Source organism: Staurois parvus, unplaced genomic scaffold (genome assembly GCF_062004578.1).
Source record: "Staurois parvus isolate SC_StPar_1 unplaced genomic scaffold, SC_StPar_1.0 ptg000525l, whole genome shotgun sequence".
NCBI classification, from domain to species: Eukaryota; Metazoa; Chordata; class Amphibia; order Anura; family Ranidae; genus Staurois; species Staurois parvus.
Window position 1 is genome coordinate 7,445,686 of NW_028318321.1, and position 16,134 is coordinate 7,461,819.

General features: G+C 39.4%; 1 protein-coding gene across 5 annotated transcripts in view; it reads right to left on the reverse strand.

Moving 5' to 3' along the window:
* Positions 1–16,134, reverse strand: part of IDE (insulin degrading enzyme) — a 121,092-nt gene that overhangs the window by 38,124 nt on the left and 66,834 nt on the right. For all 5 annotated transcript variants that reach the window (XM_089690298.1, XM_089690296.1, XM_089690295.1 and 2 more), the window contains exons 12-14: positions 8,249–8,351; positions 6,030–6,152; positions 4,113–4,195 (exon numbers count right to left, since the gene is read on the reverse strand). In XM_089690298.1, coding sequence (XP_089546424.1) covers positions 4,113–4,195; positions 6,030–6,152; positions 8,249–8,351 — 309 coding nt within the window. The remainder of the gene's footprint in view (positions 1–4,112; positions 4,196–6,029; positions 6,153–8,248; positions 8,352–16,134) is intronic.

Consider the following 16,134-nt stretch of genomic DNA (forward strand, 5'->3'; position numbering starts at 1 on the left):
CCCTGTCAACACCTTCTCAAGCAAAACCCCCAGAAAAATAACTTCTAGGTAACTTAAGGGCTTCAAGGAATCTATTGGAGACTTGGTAAATACTCTGGAAATACAACTGTACTTGCTGAATTTGACGCTCTTCATACTAGCAGTTTACAATGCCAGCAAGGTTTAGGACTTGAATGCCATAACATTTCCTTATTACACTTAAAAAAAAAATAAAATTGCACAATGCCAAATATCTAACTAAGCAGTAAAACAAATTCACGTTATTAAAGCTATATGCAGACTATAGCATAAAATCGTCAAACATAAGGCTTAAAACGATTCAGAGAAAAGAAAAATGTTAATTAAAAATAGATCAACCTTTATTAAACCTTGAATTGTGTGGATTATAGACCATAACAAACATAGTCCAGGGGAGTAAAAATGCACCATCAGCACTACGTGTTACTTAAGCCCAGCCATTATACATTATATAGCCTGCGTCAATCACCAACAGCACACATGTTTTAATCAACCTGTCAAATACTAGACACAGACAATACTATCACCCTGCAGACATCAAACTATAATGTAAGGAGCAATAAGTCAAACAGATGGAGAATTATATTTAAAAAGTGTATGTATGTATGTATGTATGTATGTATGTATATATGTATATATATATATATATATATATATATCCTAGATTGTAAGCTTGAAAGAGCAGGGCCCTCAATCCCCTCATGTTTTGCATTGTATTGGTATTGTTCTGTCACATGTTCTGTCCCCCTCTGTAATGTACAGCGCTGAGCGAACTATTGGCACTTTATAAATACTGTATAATTTTATTTATATATATATATATATATATATATATATATATATATATATATATATATATATACACATACACACACATACACATATATACACACACATACACACACACACACACACACACATATATATATATTTTTTAAATATATTTATTTAATGAATATCTTGCCTACACTTTTCATTTCATAATTACACCAGCAGCCCAACACTATTCACTCTGGCCAAAGCATCAAAAATAAACCGTTGCCGACTCTGTAATCTCATTTCCCCTACAAGGACATTATATTAACACTGGCTAAACAAGACCTACAAACCCAATGAAAGTCCAGAGTCTACAGTAGTAAACTAAGTAAAGGAAAACATCAATGAACAAACTGTTTTAGAACTAAAACAGACCAATCTAAAGTGAATTAAAAATACACACATTATTCCCTGACTGTAATTAGAATAATATTGTGAAATTGTCCTAAGAACATGTAATAGCAACATTCTGATCATATTAACCACTTGCCCTCCTGAGGATTTACCCCCCTTCCTGACCAGGCCATTTTTTGCGTTACAGCACTGCATTACTTTGACACTTGTCAACTGTTAACTGTGTGCTGTGTGTTTTACTGTGGGGCTGTGTGCTTCTGCTATAGGGTGGACGGAAGGAAGTTAAGGTTAATGTACTGGGATTCTTTTTAGTTTTTATACAAAAGGAACATCTTAAGAAGATATGACTTGTGTTTACAGCCATTCTTTTTTTCACCTTATCCTATATACCTTTAGGGAAATTTTTTTTTTTTTTAATTAAAATAAACTTATGATATTCACCATTGCACAGAGCAGTCCCGAATGTCCCCTTCTTGTCCCATGCTGGCATTCTCTGCTGCTCTTCTCTTTCTAGTGCCCTCGTATCATAGATTTGATTGGCAGCAGCAGCCAATGACTCCTGCTGCTGTCTCTGAGCTTGTAAGGAGAGAGGAGTGCAGCACTGGATCGAGATCGCGCTTAGATAAGTATTTGGGTGAGCTGGGGTGGAGCAGCTTTTAAAAGGTTTTTTTTTTTAACTTAATGCAGAAATGCATTAAGGTAAACAAAAAAAACCCCAAAAAACTTTATCCTATAGAACCACTTCTCCTACTGTTCTAGGTCAGTTGATTACCTGCAAGAGCTTGCAACACACAAATCTCTCTCTCTACTCCTCAGTTCGAACTCTCGGTCTCCTTATGCATCACTAACTTACTAAAAATGGACAAAGCAGGGTACAGAGATCCCTTAGATTTACAGTTTTATGGGGTAGTTATGGTTTCTTTTTTACCAACTGATTATATTAGCCTTAATATTTTTGGAACACTGTTGACCCAATGTGCGTCCTAGGCGGCGCTGTCATGGTTATTACAGTATTGTAAGCTTTTCTTGTTGTACCCCTTGCAGTACTTGCAAATATTACTGTGTGATATGTTCTCTACACCAATGTGTTTTGGTAAATAAAGAATTGGAAAAAAACGGACATAACAGTATGGACATCACTCCACCTCTTCATGTTTTCAGAAATGGAGGTTATATTATCTTCTCCCACCCGGCTTTTCCATCAAAATCAAAAGCACAACTATTAATCCCTACACTCATACCAGGGTGCTAAGTGTTATCATGGACTCAGACCTCTCCTTTAGGTCCCTCATTAATCCGTCCTGGTCTTGTCACTATAACCTTTTTAACAATTGCAAAATGTTCTCTTGCTAAACACCACCACAAAGCTACTAATTCATCTAAAAAGTGCACTTCTACTTTCCCCACCTTTATCACCTTTTGTAGCATTTGCCCCCTTCCCCCTAGAGTTTAAGCTCATGAGCCAGACCCTTTTAATCTTCTTGTATTAAAATTGTATTGCAAGTCTACTGTCTCCCTTTACTTTGTAAAGTACTAGGCAAACTGCTGACTCTATAGATTTCCTGTATAATAATCATCATTGAGATTGGTCTATCCTTAAACAGGTTTTTAATTAACGTTTTAACATTCCTATTAAACATTAGACGCTATAAGAAACCCTTTAATATGCTGACACAGATGATTTCCACTATCCTGCAGCGCTGGGATCAGGAGATGCTACTGACTGAAGCTTCACTACCTAGAGAGTCCCTGATGTACAATAAGAACAGCCAATAGTCTGTACATACATCCTCTGTCCTCATTCCAGGTCACCAACTCAAAGCAAGAAGAAAGAGGAAAGATTGAGCTCTTTGGGGAGCCAAAGAAGATCTGGTAGTGTCAGTTTCCTACTTTGGGGAAGCAATTTTCAGCGATTAACAAGCACTCAGTGGCATGGGTGGCCGAAGAGGGAAGTATTTTTTTCTCTTCTTTACAAGCATGTGCTTTGCTAGTATGGACCAATTGTGTATATACCATATCTGGCCAATGAACCTGGAAGTCACTGCTACTCTACGGATCTCTATTTACTTCTGGGTCCCTCACCCAAGTGACTGCCCTGCTGCATTCTGAATGAATGCAAAGTTTTCTCCAATTGGATATGGTGGAGCGGTGAGGCAGAGATGTCACAGTTTCCACCTTGTCGATTCAAAGATATCTTTGCATTCATTCAGACAAATGCAAAGCATACTTTGAATGGCGTCTATGCCGAGCAGCCAACCTCCTGTGTTCAAAATGCAGCAGAGCAGCCATAGAAGCAGTGGAAATCACTGGAGTAGCAGCGTTTGCAGTGATTTCCAGCTTTCAGGGGTATCAGCTAGGTATGGTATTGCAGGGGCATCAGCCAAGCTGGGGCAATGCAAAAACATTCTATGCTTGGTATCCATCTTTAATAATGTGACAGGTCTCTTTTAAATGTACATCAACCGAAATCAGTGGTATTATCGAATACAAAATAGCAAAATACAATAAACAAAGGGAAACTGTCAAAAGCAACATTTAATCCACAGAGCAAAAAGCTACAAAATGAAAGATTTCCAGCAAGAACTGCTTAACGGGTAATATATGAGCATTAGCGACTGCCGGAATTTAATTACAATCATAAATACAAGATAAACGGTCTATAGTAATGGTCAGCACAGATTATAAACATTTTACTGCAGATCAAGCAATAAAAAAAAAATATAAAGATAAACTGCTTGGTGTCAGCACATTAGATGACTTTGCCGATTATAACCTGCCACATAAATATTTGTGATGATCATCCAGGCTTGGAAAATAGGTGCTGAAAATTAGTACACAAATGCTGACACAGGTGTTTGCTCACAATGTAAATAACTTGTAATTGTGGCTGCATAAAAACTAATGATACAATTGCCGCTACATACCTGAAAAACTCAAAGTTGAGGCAGGCTTTAGGGAGGAAGAATTTATCGTCCTGCTTGAACCATAATTTGCTCATTGCAGTGTCCTACAAAACCAGAAATAAATATAAGGCACATAACTTTTCAATCCAAACCCCTGTGAGATGTTTAGCTTTCGAAAGGGCCTGGAAGGACAAGGGCCGCTATCTTGTTTTTATTGTGACTTGTACCCACATGAGGGAGATTTCAATCACTTCCCGTCCCAGTGACATCTTTCTGAAATGGGAGAAGTGTGGAGAAATCTCCCTACTGGGAAAAATGAAAAAAGACAGACATACAACACATCTCAACTCTTAAGTTTTTTATTTTGGCTTCTTCCTCAAGTCCCATGAAGTGGGGCAATTTTTACTAACATAGCAATATAATCAGTGAGGTTCCCTCTCCATCAATAAAGAAAGGCAGGAGCTGGGCTTGAAAGTAAAACTTTACCCATCTGATATTTTTGCTACGTCTCAATATAGTCTTCTAAAGAACTGCAGTCTACTTAAAAACCTAGAATACAGTTTCTGTTTAAGTCACTAAATGCATCCAGTTTCCCCTCTTTTCAATGCAATGGAATTAAAGTTTAATATGCTGCCCAGTAACGGACACCCATCAAAATAATGTGCCCAACATGTCCAATCATGCCAACTGACAGCACAGCTTACAAACAACAAAGCACAAAAACTGGCCTTGTATCATGGGAATAAGTGCATTCATCATGGCAGGGACTTTAAATAGCCATGACTGTGATATGGGCAAATGCTTGTACAGAGATACAAAAATTAAACGTAGACTTATGGATCATTTTAAAACCTTGTCCAAAGCCGTAACTCTTAGCAGGGCCCAGACTTAGTCTTGTTTTCTTCAGGGCTTTATTTATCCTAAAGGCACTTGTGGACCATTGTCTAAAGTGGCAAGGATACAGGTAGCAGAACCAAGCAAGTTCTTTCCACTCCGAGATATCTGTGTCCAAATAAATGTAGGGGAAAGAGGATGCAGGGGATCGTAAAAGGAGTCCGAGGCCACATTCCACATGCAGTTTTAGTACATTATTCTGATTCTTGGTATGCTGCAGGGTGCCCTGCTTGCTTTTTTGGGTGCTGTTTTTTACGTATTTATTTCAGGTACTTACGTTGTACGTATATGTTTTGGCTTATATAAAACAAAAAGCATCTTATCAAATGGCACAATTGCTAAAAAGATATACATGAAAAATGTACAGGTTTAAAAGTGGTACAATGTGAGGCCATAGGGCTCAAGGGTGTCTTTGGAATCATGTCACCTCCATATTTTAAGAGAACACAAATTCAAAACCGGTGATCGATTATTACAAAACACCAAAGATAAACTGCTACACAACTGCCCTCTATTCAGCCATATCGAATATACAGTTTCCTATCCTGTTCTACTCTGCGCTGCCCATAAATTCTTAGTTTGATCAAATGTTGTGAAAGAAGTCTAAAAAAAATCTCTTCGCACAAACTGCTAGCAGCAGGATCGCTAAAAAAGATTGCATGTGTGAACCTATGGAATGGCTCTCTCTGTAGCTGAATACAGGGAGATGTCTCTGTTAAGAACACTGCCAAAATGCAATCACTATCAATGGGAGAAACATTTTGCTGCCTTAGCCACAAAAGTAAGCAATTCCATGGGGACAAACTGACAGTCTCTTAAGTAATTCTGCCACTGGCAATTTCAACAAATTGTCATCTCCAGGATAGGTGGTGGCCGGCTAACTTGTTTGCCATTCGCCTGTCAATGCAAATCCCTTACAATCGCAACATATTATTATGCTTTACTACAGAAGCTGGGACAACAATAAACTTCAAACAATACAAATAGTTTTCATATATAAATGCATCAATACAAAGCAACCATTTATTACTTGAATCCACCTACCTTGATGAGGGCTGGGAATGGGGTGGCATCCTTCTCCATAGGGAAGATCTCAAAATGTGTGGGAATAAATTCATTTTTCATAGGGAGGTGAAATTTTCCATTTATTTCTGCTTTTTGCCATTTCTAAAAAGGGAAAAAATAAGGATTAGTTAACAAGTCATAATTGCAAAAACACATCGGCTCTTTTTTGGACACAGATTGGACAATGAACAATAAAATGAACCTGGACTATTGTTTGCAACAACAAAGCAGCCTAGGGCCATTTTTTGCTTAGGCACTTTATAAATAAGGCCCCATGTGTTTCACAAGCTACAGTGGTGATGAACTGTGACTGAAGAAAAGTGGATGCGCCTCAGTGTCAAAATGCACTGTTTCTACTCCCAGTGCAAGCTACATAGACAAAAACCAAAACCTGGTTAGTTACTGCTACATGCAAACTATTTTATTTTGCTTGTGATATGATGTCTGTCAGATGCAGAAATGACACAACTAATAATTGTTAATGATTACAGTAAATAAATTATTTTCATGTGTGGCAGCCTAGGGGACAGACAGGCAATGTACATGTGAAGGCCACCATTGACTGAAGAATGAGAACAGTCGTAGGAAGAAAAAAAGAAAAAAAAAAACGAAGTTATCCTCCAATTGCAAGTTACATTTTCAATGCAGAGTTCATATAAAAATATGTGATACACCAGTCTTATTTTAGAACATGGCCAAGAAGCAACGATGTGCTACTAGTAGCCCATAGCAACCAATCAGAATTCAGATTAGAAAGTACTTGTCATTTACATCAATGTATCCAAACTTTATATACTGGCAAGCGTACCTTTGAATTTCTTGACAGCCCCAGATCCTGGGAACATGCTATGTACAGCACCTAGACTTTCCATTTTATAAATTTAAATTCCAACAGACAGAGAGAACCCCTACAATTGCAGCAACAGGGCTCCTTACCTGGGTACCCAATTACAGAAAATTCGCCATCAGATTTAAAAAATGTAAGGGGAGTTACAGTGGACCTGAACTCAAAAGTAAAGGTTTGCTGTTCTACAGGGAACATCTAGGAGGTATAAATTGTGCTTACTCATTACCCAGAAAAATCTACCTTGTGTCTTGAATTCCTTCCTGTATATCTGCTGCGTGAGGTTACCTAACGTACTGCTGCCTCCCATTGCTAGTTTCAAGAGATTTGAGTTTGTGTTGCACAGCAGTGACCTCACAAAATCAATGTTCTTCTTACTGGAGGGGAACTGCAGTGCCAGATCTCCCCAATTCTGGTGGTGGTGGTGGAAGGGGTAATCTCTGACATAAGGAAGCACAGACTACTCTCCAAACAAAATGCCTGTCTGGAACAAGACAAGTTAGGTCAATCCTGGGGAAACTGTCATATGCAGGGAGCATATAAACAATAATATTGCTTTTCTCTCTGCTTGCCATTTTATGCACAGTTTAGGTCCTTTAAAGAGTAACTCCGCTTTTGTTGAGAAAAAAAAAAAAACCTTCCCCTCTGGGTGATTTATGTACATTGCAAGGATTTTAGCAACCTTTGTTGTAGATTCCTACCTTTTGTTATTTTGAAAAAAGATGCTCGTCTGTATCCATGTGGAAAGTGAATCTAATGGGAGTGGTTTCATAATTGTCAATCGGCTGCTGCACCTGTAGGACTCTAATGAGGAAAACTGAAGGGACTGCATCCCTTTTGACACGATTTCCTATAGGGAGTAACTCACCAAAAATGACAATTTTGGTTGCAGGGGATGCCTGAAATCTCACTTGTATCTAAGTTGCTGCAACTTTTCAGAAAATCAGTAAGCCAATCACACAAGCAGGAAATTATGTTTGGGGGGGGGGGGGGGGGTTGGATGCCATATTGCATTTTACATAAAATTACAGCACTGCAGACTGAAAAGGAAAGGTAATTTCTAATAACATCCAATTACAACATGAATTGTGTCATAATTGTATATACTATATTATTTTTAGTAATACTGTATTTTTTTTTCTCCCTTGAAAGTGGAGTTACGCTCTAACTCTATTGCATCTACCAAAAACTAGAATATCGTGTGTGTGTGTACACATACATACACACACAGTAGAAACCTACACAACCACCTAGCAGTTTGTTGATTTCTGACTTCACAAATCCAAACTAGTTTTTACTTTGCATCAGCTAATATCCACAGCTTGCGTTTTTGTATGCAATTGAATTTTCTTACATCAATAACCTCTGCAGGGATGCCCTCCTCCTTGTACTGTGTACCGTACCACTCTTCCGTCTTGTCAGTCTGGCTTGCAAAAGACTTGGATACAACTGCCACCCTGCAGAGCACAACATTAGTAGAATTATAGGAGCATGAACTTGGTGTTGTACTATATGCAAAATGGTTCACTACGACAAACACCATCTCTTAATGGCTAGACTACAGATTTGTAACTGCTGAAAAGGATATGATGGAGGTCCATGGGGGAGGCAAAAACACGAAAAAAGGTGAACATATGAAAGATTAGGAACAAAGTATAGTAGAAACAAGTTAAATAGTTGTTTATTAAATGTAGTATGTATTATTCATTTGTTTTGTGTATCCACAGCACCTCTGGCGTATTTTCCTAAAACGGTTGCTCTATGTTACTGGAATACAAGCTGCCATAAAACCAACTTCTTCTAATGAGGCTCCTAAAACGCAGGCTTATGATTCAGAAAGGTCATATCATTAATTTTAACAAACACCGCAATTCACAGCGGCACTTTTATAGAAAAATAGTCATTAGCACAAAATGTCAAAACTTACAGAAACTAATAACTAAAGCTAATGTTAAAAAAAAAAGACCAGCTCTTATTTGTAATTTTTCACCTCTGTCCGAAGGAGGAAAAAATTATATAAAATACCCAAATTTATTTATTAGATATTAGCAAATATGCCTTTTGACTTAGATGGTTTAAAAGATTAAAATAAAATCTCTCACCTAAAATGGATTCCAGTTGTTGCAATTACCCACTTGTATATTCAATGTGTTTCTCTACTCAACCTGAATATAAGCAGTACCACATCCCAATAATTAGGGATGCACCGAAATTTCAGCAGCCGACACATATCGGCGGAAAACAGCCCTATCAGCATTTTGCCGATATGAAAAATTTAGCCAATACAGGTGCCGATAATTGTAGCCCGAGGGGGAATGACTATTTGGTTTGGGGGGACACTGTGTACTGCAGAAGGAGGCGGTGGGGGGCAATGGAGAAAGGCAGGAGGTGATAAGCAGTGTATACAGTGAGGGAGCAGTGTATACAGAGACAGGCTTCCACACTTGCCAGTTTTTAAATGCAATTGCCAGCTTATTATTTTTTTTCCTTTCTTCACTTTATAGCTCTGAGAAGTTGTCATTTGCCCCGCCGCTAAAGTAGACAAAGGGGCGAGGTCATCCAGTGATTTTACCCAGTGACCTCGCCCGTTTACTTTATAGCTCCGCTGTCATTCACCCAGCAGCTAAAGTGAAGAAATGTACATATACACGTATTGGGATTTCTTTTTTTTAGCAAAGACATGTCCCAGAATACATTTTGGCCTAAATGTATGACGAAATTTGATTTTTTTATTTTACTGGACATGTTTAATAGCAAAAAGACCAAAATATTGTTTTTTTTCTCAAACTTGTCGGTCTTTTTTTGCTTATAGCGCAAAAAATAAGCGCACAGGCGATCAAATACCACCAAATGAAAGCTCAATTCATGGGAAAAAAGGAAGCAAATTTAATTTGGGTGCAGCGTTGCATGACCGCGCAATTGTCAGTTAAAGTAACGCAGCACCGTAACGCAAGAAATGGCCTGGTCATGAAGGGGTGTAAATCCTCAGGAGGGCAAGTGGTTAAAGAAAGTAAGCCATTTACGAGCTGCGCAAACTGTTGGTGCTATATAAATCCTGCATAATAATTTATAATGAAAGCTTTGTCATGGGAGAATTTAAAATGCATCTATAGCAGTGGTCTCCAAACTGCAGCCTGGGAAATAGATGTGGCGCTTTGCTTGCATTTATTTGGCACTTGGGATACTATTCCTCCCCTTGACATCAACGATGGGGCACCGTGCCTCTCCCTGACACCAACGATGGGACACCATTCCTCACAATCAGATACAAATCAATGGTGTACTATTCCTCCCACTGACACCAACAGGACACTATTTCTCCCCCTGATACCAACAATGGGGCACTACGTGGGGCACTTGTTTATTCCCTCTGACATTAAGTTTTTTCCACTCTGACTGGCCAGTCTGTTCCCCCTAAAGCACAGTAAAGTGGTTGTTTGCATAAAAAGTTCTGATCTACAATTTTTTTTACCTTTGGATAAGTGTGGGACAGTTCTCTGAGGTTTTTTTTTTTTCTTTTTTTTTGCTGAGTCTTGGAGGAATTTTCCTTTCAAAGGAGGTCCTTTCCCTTTCTATTACTGGTCTGTAAAGTTTTGAAAATACCTTCACCACCCTTCAGTCCTTGTGGAAATGGTCATCAGGATAAGGGGGATGATGTCACATTTCAAAATAAGAACTCCACAATAAGAAATAACCCCTCATCACTCTTCTAAAATAAAAAGTTTTGACTTTAGAGATACTTAACCTCCTTAGCGGTAATCCCGAGTGTAGCTCGGGGTAAAATTTCTATACCAAAAGAGGTAACCCCGAGCTACACTCGGGCTTACCATGCGTCGCTGCTCTGGGGGTCCCTGCAGCACTTACCATGTCCTTCGCTCCCGCGATGTGTCCCCTGCAGCGTCCCCGGTCATCTCCTCCGGCTGCTGCCGGCATCCGGCTTCTGTGTTCCGGTCCCTGTGATGTTGGGACATTCGGGCGCCGGAACCGGCGGGAAATTTGAAATTTTTAAAAAATGTCATTTTTGCTGCCATTGCTGTTTCAATGCATTTCACATATATTTTGTCCCTAGTGCTTTGTCCTGCTCCCTGCCTGCATTTTGAATGTTCTTTCTGCCTGGAAACTTAGAAAAGTCCATGGCGTCCAAAAAGCGTCCCTGTACGTCAAAAGTGGTTTTAGAGCAGCGATAGTAAATCAGAACCACTTGCAGAATTGAGTGATGATTCGTGGGGAAATTCGGCAGACACTGAAAACGATTTTGCGACTTTGCTCAGCGATGTGCGAATTTGCCTCTGTATTTAAAATTTCAGTGTTTTTGGTTTGATTATATTATTTAATTAAATTTATTATTATATTATTTTTTATGATTATTTATTAAATTATAATTTATGATTTCGTGTTTCAAATTTTATCATATCCGGAATGTTTAATAGACTCTTGTTCATACAGATTTCAGTGAGTTATTCCTAAAAATTACAGCCTACAATAAAAAACTACATATTTCCATGCAAAAAAATGGTACTGCTTTAAGCACAAAAAAAAAAAAAAAAAAAAAAAAAAAAAAAAATCGGAAAGAATCATACCGCCAAGGAGGTTAAGTAAAACGTTTCTGACCATTGGCGTGAACAAAGCTGCATAGTGTGAACAATTTGTTTTTTTCAGGTGCATTCAGGCTTTACAATTTTTCTGTTTAAGTCAATGGAAAGTTAGTTATGAGAAGACTGTTGTTGAAGCTTGAAAAGAAAAAAAAAAAAAAAGTCATTTTCAGGAGCTCTCTCTGTCTAACTACTCTATGTCTGAGGCCAAAAATGGCTCATTCTTCTTTAAAAGTAGCTTATGCACCTTTTTAAGCATCAGGTGCTCAAACTCTTAAACAGGCACAATTTAAAAGCATGTAATTTTAGTTGTAGAACATTTTGGAGCTTGGAGCTACAAGCTACCAAAACACTCAGTTGTAAATCAAGGCTAAAAGAAAAAAAATGTTATCAGGCTTTGTGCAAAGGATTACCTAATGCATACACTGCTGGCAATGACAGAACTGCTAGTTCCATGATTTTGTGGTCTAGTATGACAAGAATGAGTTTATTTTTCTTTTTGCATACCTAACAATTACACCACAATAAAGCTTTCCAGTACATGGCACAGTAGCATGGCTAGTTATAACAAAATGCTCAGCCCCATCTACTAAACAGGAGAACCATGCAATATGTTGCAGCACAGCTATTCTGCTAGCAATCCTATTTATTGTCATCTTTGGCCAAACAAAAATTAGCTTGGTGTAAACAAGTCATTAACATTTCAGCATGTGTTACTAGAACGCAGAGTAGCCATTAGAATGGCGTCCCCAGAAGCAACTACGCCATTATCAGTAAAAACAGGGCACATTTCCCTCTTCTTTTTGTCAAATAGAAAAGCATCAAGGTTAAGAACGTCAGGGAAGATGAGGAACAGAGCGTCTGTGTGTAAATGAGACACTTCTCAGCACAATTCTGCAGTGTGTCTCATCAGCATGCGGCCTGTGCCTCTACAGATGGCAGGCAGAACCCAATCCAAAATGACTTTACAGATATTAGTGCTCCTTCTGTCTCTGGGGCTGTTTTTCTGCAATCGTAAACACGCTTCTGCTTGCAGCAAGCAGAGGGGAGAGAATAAAACTCCATTTTATGGTGCAGGATGGAAATAACACAGCATATGGGCACTTAGTGCTGTCTTTTCAGCTGATGTTCGCTGCTTACTAAACAAATCTACAGAAAGAAGCATACAAAGCTGCAAGAGTACAGCATGGAGATGTAATCTTTGCGCAAGCCTTCTGGTAGGTTTAAAAATACACTGAAGGCAAATGGGAATAGTTTAGGCTGATACATGAAGCATTTCATTTCTTTCATCAAGGTAATTTGTAAACTGATCATAACAATCCAAAAACCAAGGTGCACAATGTAGAAACCCACAGCAACAAAATAGGATTTTACAGCAAATACAAAAAAACAATTTTATTTTTTGTCCATTGAAAGGGGCATGAATTCAGACACTGTTGTGACATCCATAAGCAGCCAAGCTGAGGGGGAGCAACAACTGCCAGAAATCCAACAAGACACAACAGGAAGACCGCTAGCAGCCCAAGAGCCACCTAAACTGCTGGAATGGAAACCCGATGAGGCCGAGCCCCCAACTTGAAGGGAGCCGACAAAGACCAAATTAAGAAACCAGAGAATCAACCAGATGCTCAAAGCCAGGAAAAGGATCACTGTTAGAGGGTGATAACTCCACACTGGAGGAACAAATTTCATCCAGAAAACAGATGTTAGAAAGGGAGTGGGGGGGGGGGGCATTTTTACCTTAATGTTGTGAATGCATTAAGGTAAAATTGTTTAGTGTATGGTACAAACTTGAGGATCAAGGGATGAGAGTTCCATGTCTAGCAGAGTCTCTGATCAGACAACTAATTTTGAAATGCAAGGTTGATTGAGCAGAATCCTAAATTAGCTATAACACAAATAATGCAATGACTCCTGAGACTGCAAAAAAGCTCAGGAATTTTGTCCACAGAGCTCAACGACTTAGGGCATAGGGAGCCAGTAAGCACCTGCAGAAGATCCACAAGAAACTTTACTGAAGACTGCTCAGACTAAACATGGTCCTGCAGAAGAAGAACGTGGCATGCAGGAGGGCATTGGTGGCTGTCGCAGGGTGTGCAAGGAATCCAAAAGGTTGGACGTGGCCTGCACGTTGCATCCTTGTGGGCACTCCCTGGGTATGTGTTGGGGATGGGGAGCATGGGCTCCGATGATTCATGACAGACCAGCTGATTGTCAGCCAGGGTGGACAGTAATCTGCCATTGATTGATCTCCCCTCTGATGAGGGATGTAGTGCTGTATCTCTCTCACCCTTCGTTCTGTTGGCTCCATTGTAGATGGAGGGGAATGAGGCACCTTATTTAGTGTTGCTTAGGGCAGCACAAAACCAAAATACACCACTGATCTGGAGGATGACCAGAAGAGGGCTGTAGTTAGCTGGCAGAGTCTGCTGAATGCAGAGACTAAGGAAGGTGGAGGACGATTGGGTGCTGTGGCTGCACAGAGAGGAAGCAAGATCTTTGGGAGGAGTTCTGTGCTCCACACTGCTGAGATAGGGGAGGGGGAACAGAGACGAGCCTCTTCACAGCTGCATGGAGAAGTGCAGGATCTGGCAAAGGAGCTCTGTCCTCTTTGCTGCCAATCGCTGAGACAATGTAGTGGCGGAAACGAGTCGGTGCCAATGCTGTAGGAGAGATGCAAGAGCCACTTGGGCAAGAGCCTGTGGGTCTTGTGTCTGACACATGTTCATTAAGGATAGGATAGGATAGGATAGGATAGGATAGGATAGGATAGAAGACCAAAACCCTAGTTGCCATGGTCCTCAAAATTCAGTAATGCGTAATTTCCAACCATCCAAGGGGTCACAGGCTCCGACCAGAAGGCAGCTAACAGAAGAGAATTTCCTGGATACAGTGGGCAGAGTCCTTACCAGCTTCCTAAAGGTGAGGCACCTCTGTACAAAATGGATTGTGTTACACATGTTATGTATTGCGGCGCATGCCAGAGTGAGAGCTATAATTCTAGGGCCATTATTTATGGTTACAAACAAATGAACATAAAACAGCTCAGTGGCGCTGTGAAAATGCATGTAATAAACTTTACAAATAAAATGTGAGCTTCAAGTCCATATGGAAACGTAGATATCAGTTGCACTGTGATATTCTTCTAATGCTCCCAAAACCAAAGCCACCACATGCTCAAACACCGTAGTCCCTTTTGCGTATGCACTCACTAAACCTACATGCCTTCCACTCTCATGATTGGCATGTATCACTTTTAAATCTCCAAATAAGGCATCAATATATCAGCTCCAACATCTCCGCCAATCTCCTTATTCCTCTCCACCACTTGAACAACCATGTAAAAGATAAGAGACAAACTCCAATGGTGTAGTACTAATAACACCTTTAATTAAAATGAATAGACAGCCACTCACAAGATAACCTCATAAAAACGTCTGTTGTATAGACTATAGTGGGATGAGAGTATAATGCTCTCACCACCGTTGGATCCCAAACAATGGCGCTCCTGTGTCACTTCTGGTTCAGACGTCACTTCTGGTCGCCTACAGCCTCACCCTAATGAGTTTCGTAACTTCTGACTTAGTCATAGGGATGGCTGCATGGTGCGGTGACACTCCTTATGTATCCATCCCACCGCTATCATTGGTCAATTGCGAACACTGGGCAAGCACAGTCAAAACCCACCCATTTAAGAGGATAGTCCACCATATTACCGGTGATTGTATACACAACCTCAAAAAATGGGGGAATACTCATAATGACCCATATATCAGCAGTGAGGGGTTACTAATGACAAGACCTCCCAATCCATCATTCTTAATCCATACATTAACGCAATGAACCTATACATCTTTAAAATTACATATATATGGATAAGTGATTTCCATTAGAACATAAAACAAAATAAAATCCTCATAAAATAGCCACAATAATAAAATTAAACTACATAATACGATACAATATGATATCATTTCATCTAGATAATACTCAACATGAAATTCCCCCAAATTACATATTAAAAATTACTGATAAAACAATTGATGTCCAGTTCAATGTTAAGGCCACCTGGTGTCAATGGAGTAGGTAGATCCACTTCGTTTCCCTCCTGGAGAGATCCCTCACCCTATTTGACCCCCTCCAGGATGGTAATCAACCTGCCTCTCGATAATGAAATCTAGAAAATTAACAAAAGGATTACTCCACTGGTAATCCAATCTTATATGGTTGGTATTGTTAAATTCAACCATAAACAGATGTAAACTATCCTCAGACCCTCCCCATATAAACATAAGGTCATCAATGAACCTCTTCTACAATAGTAATTCTGATTTCTGCTGGTTAAATATCTACCTATCCTCCCATTCTGCCATAAAAATATTAGCAAGGGTGGGTGCAAATTTAGCACCCATCGCTACACCTCACCTTTGGTTATAAAATACATTCCTATACCAAAAATAATTGTGTTTGAGGCAAAAATCCAAGGATCTTCTCAAAAACACAGTCTGGGGAATGTCATCTCTCTTACTTAAAGCCCAATTTAGAGCTAATAATGCATCATCATGATGGATTACAGTGTACGGTGATGCTACATCAGCTGTTACTAGAAATACTTCTGCCTTCCCCTGTAATTTAACTTCACTCAATA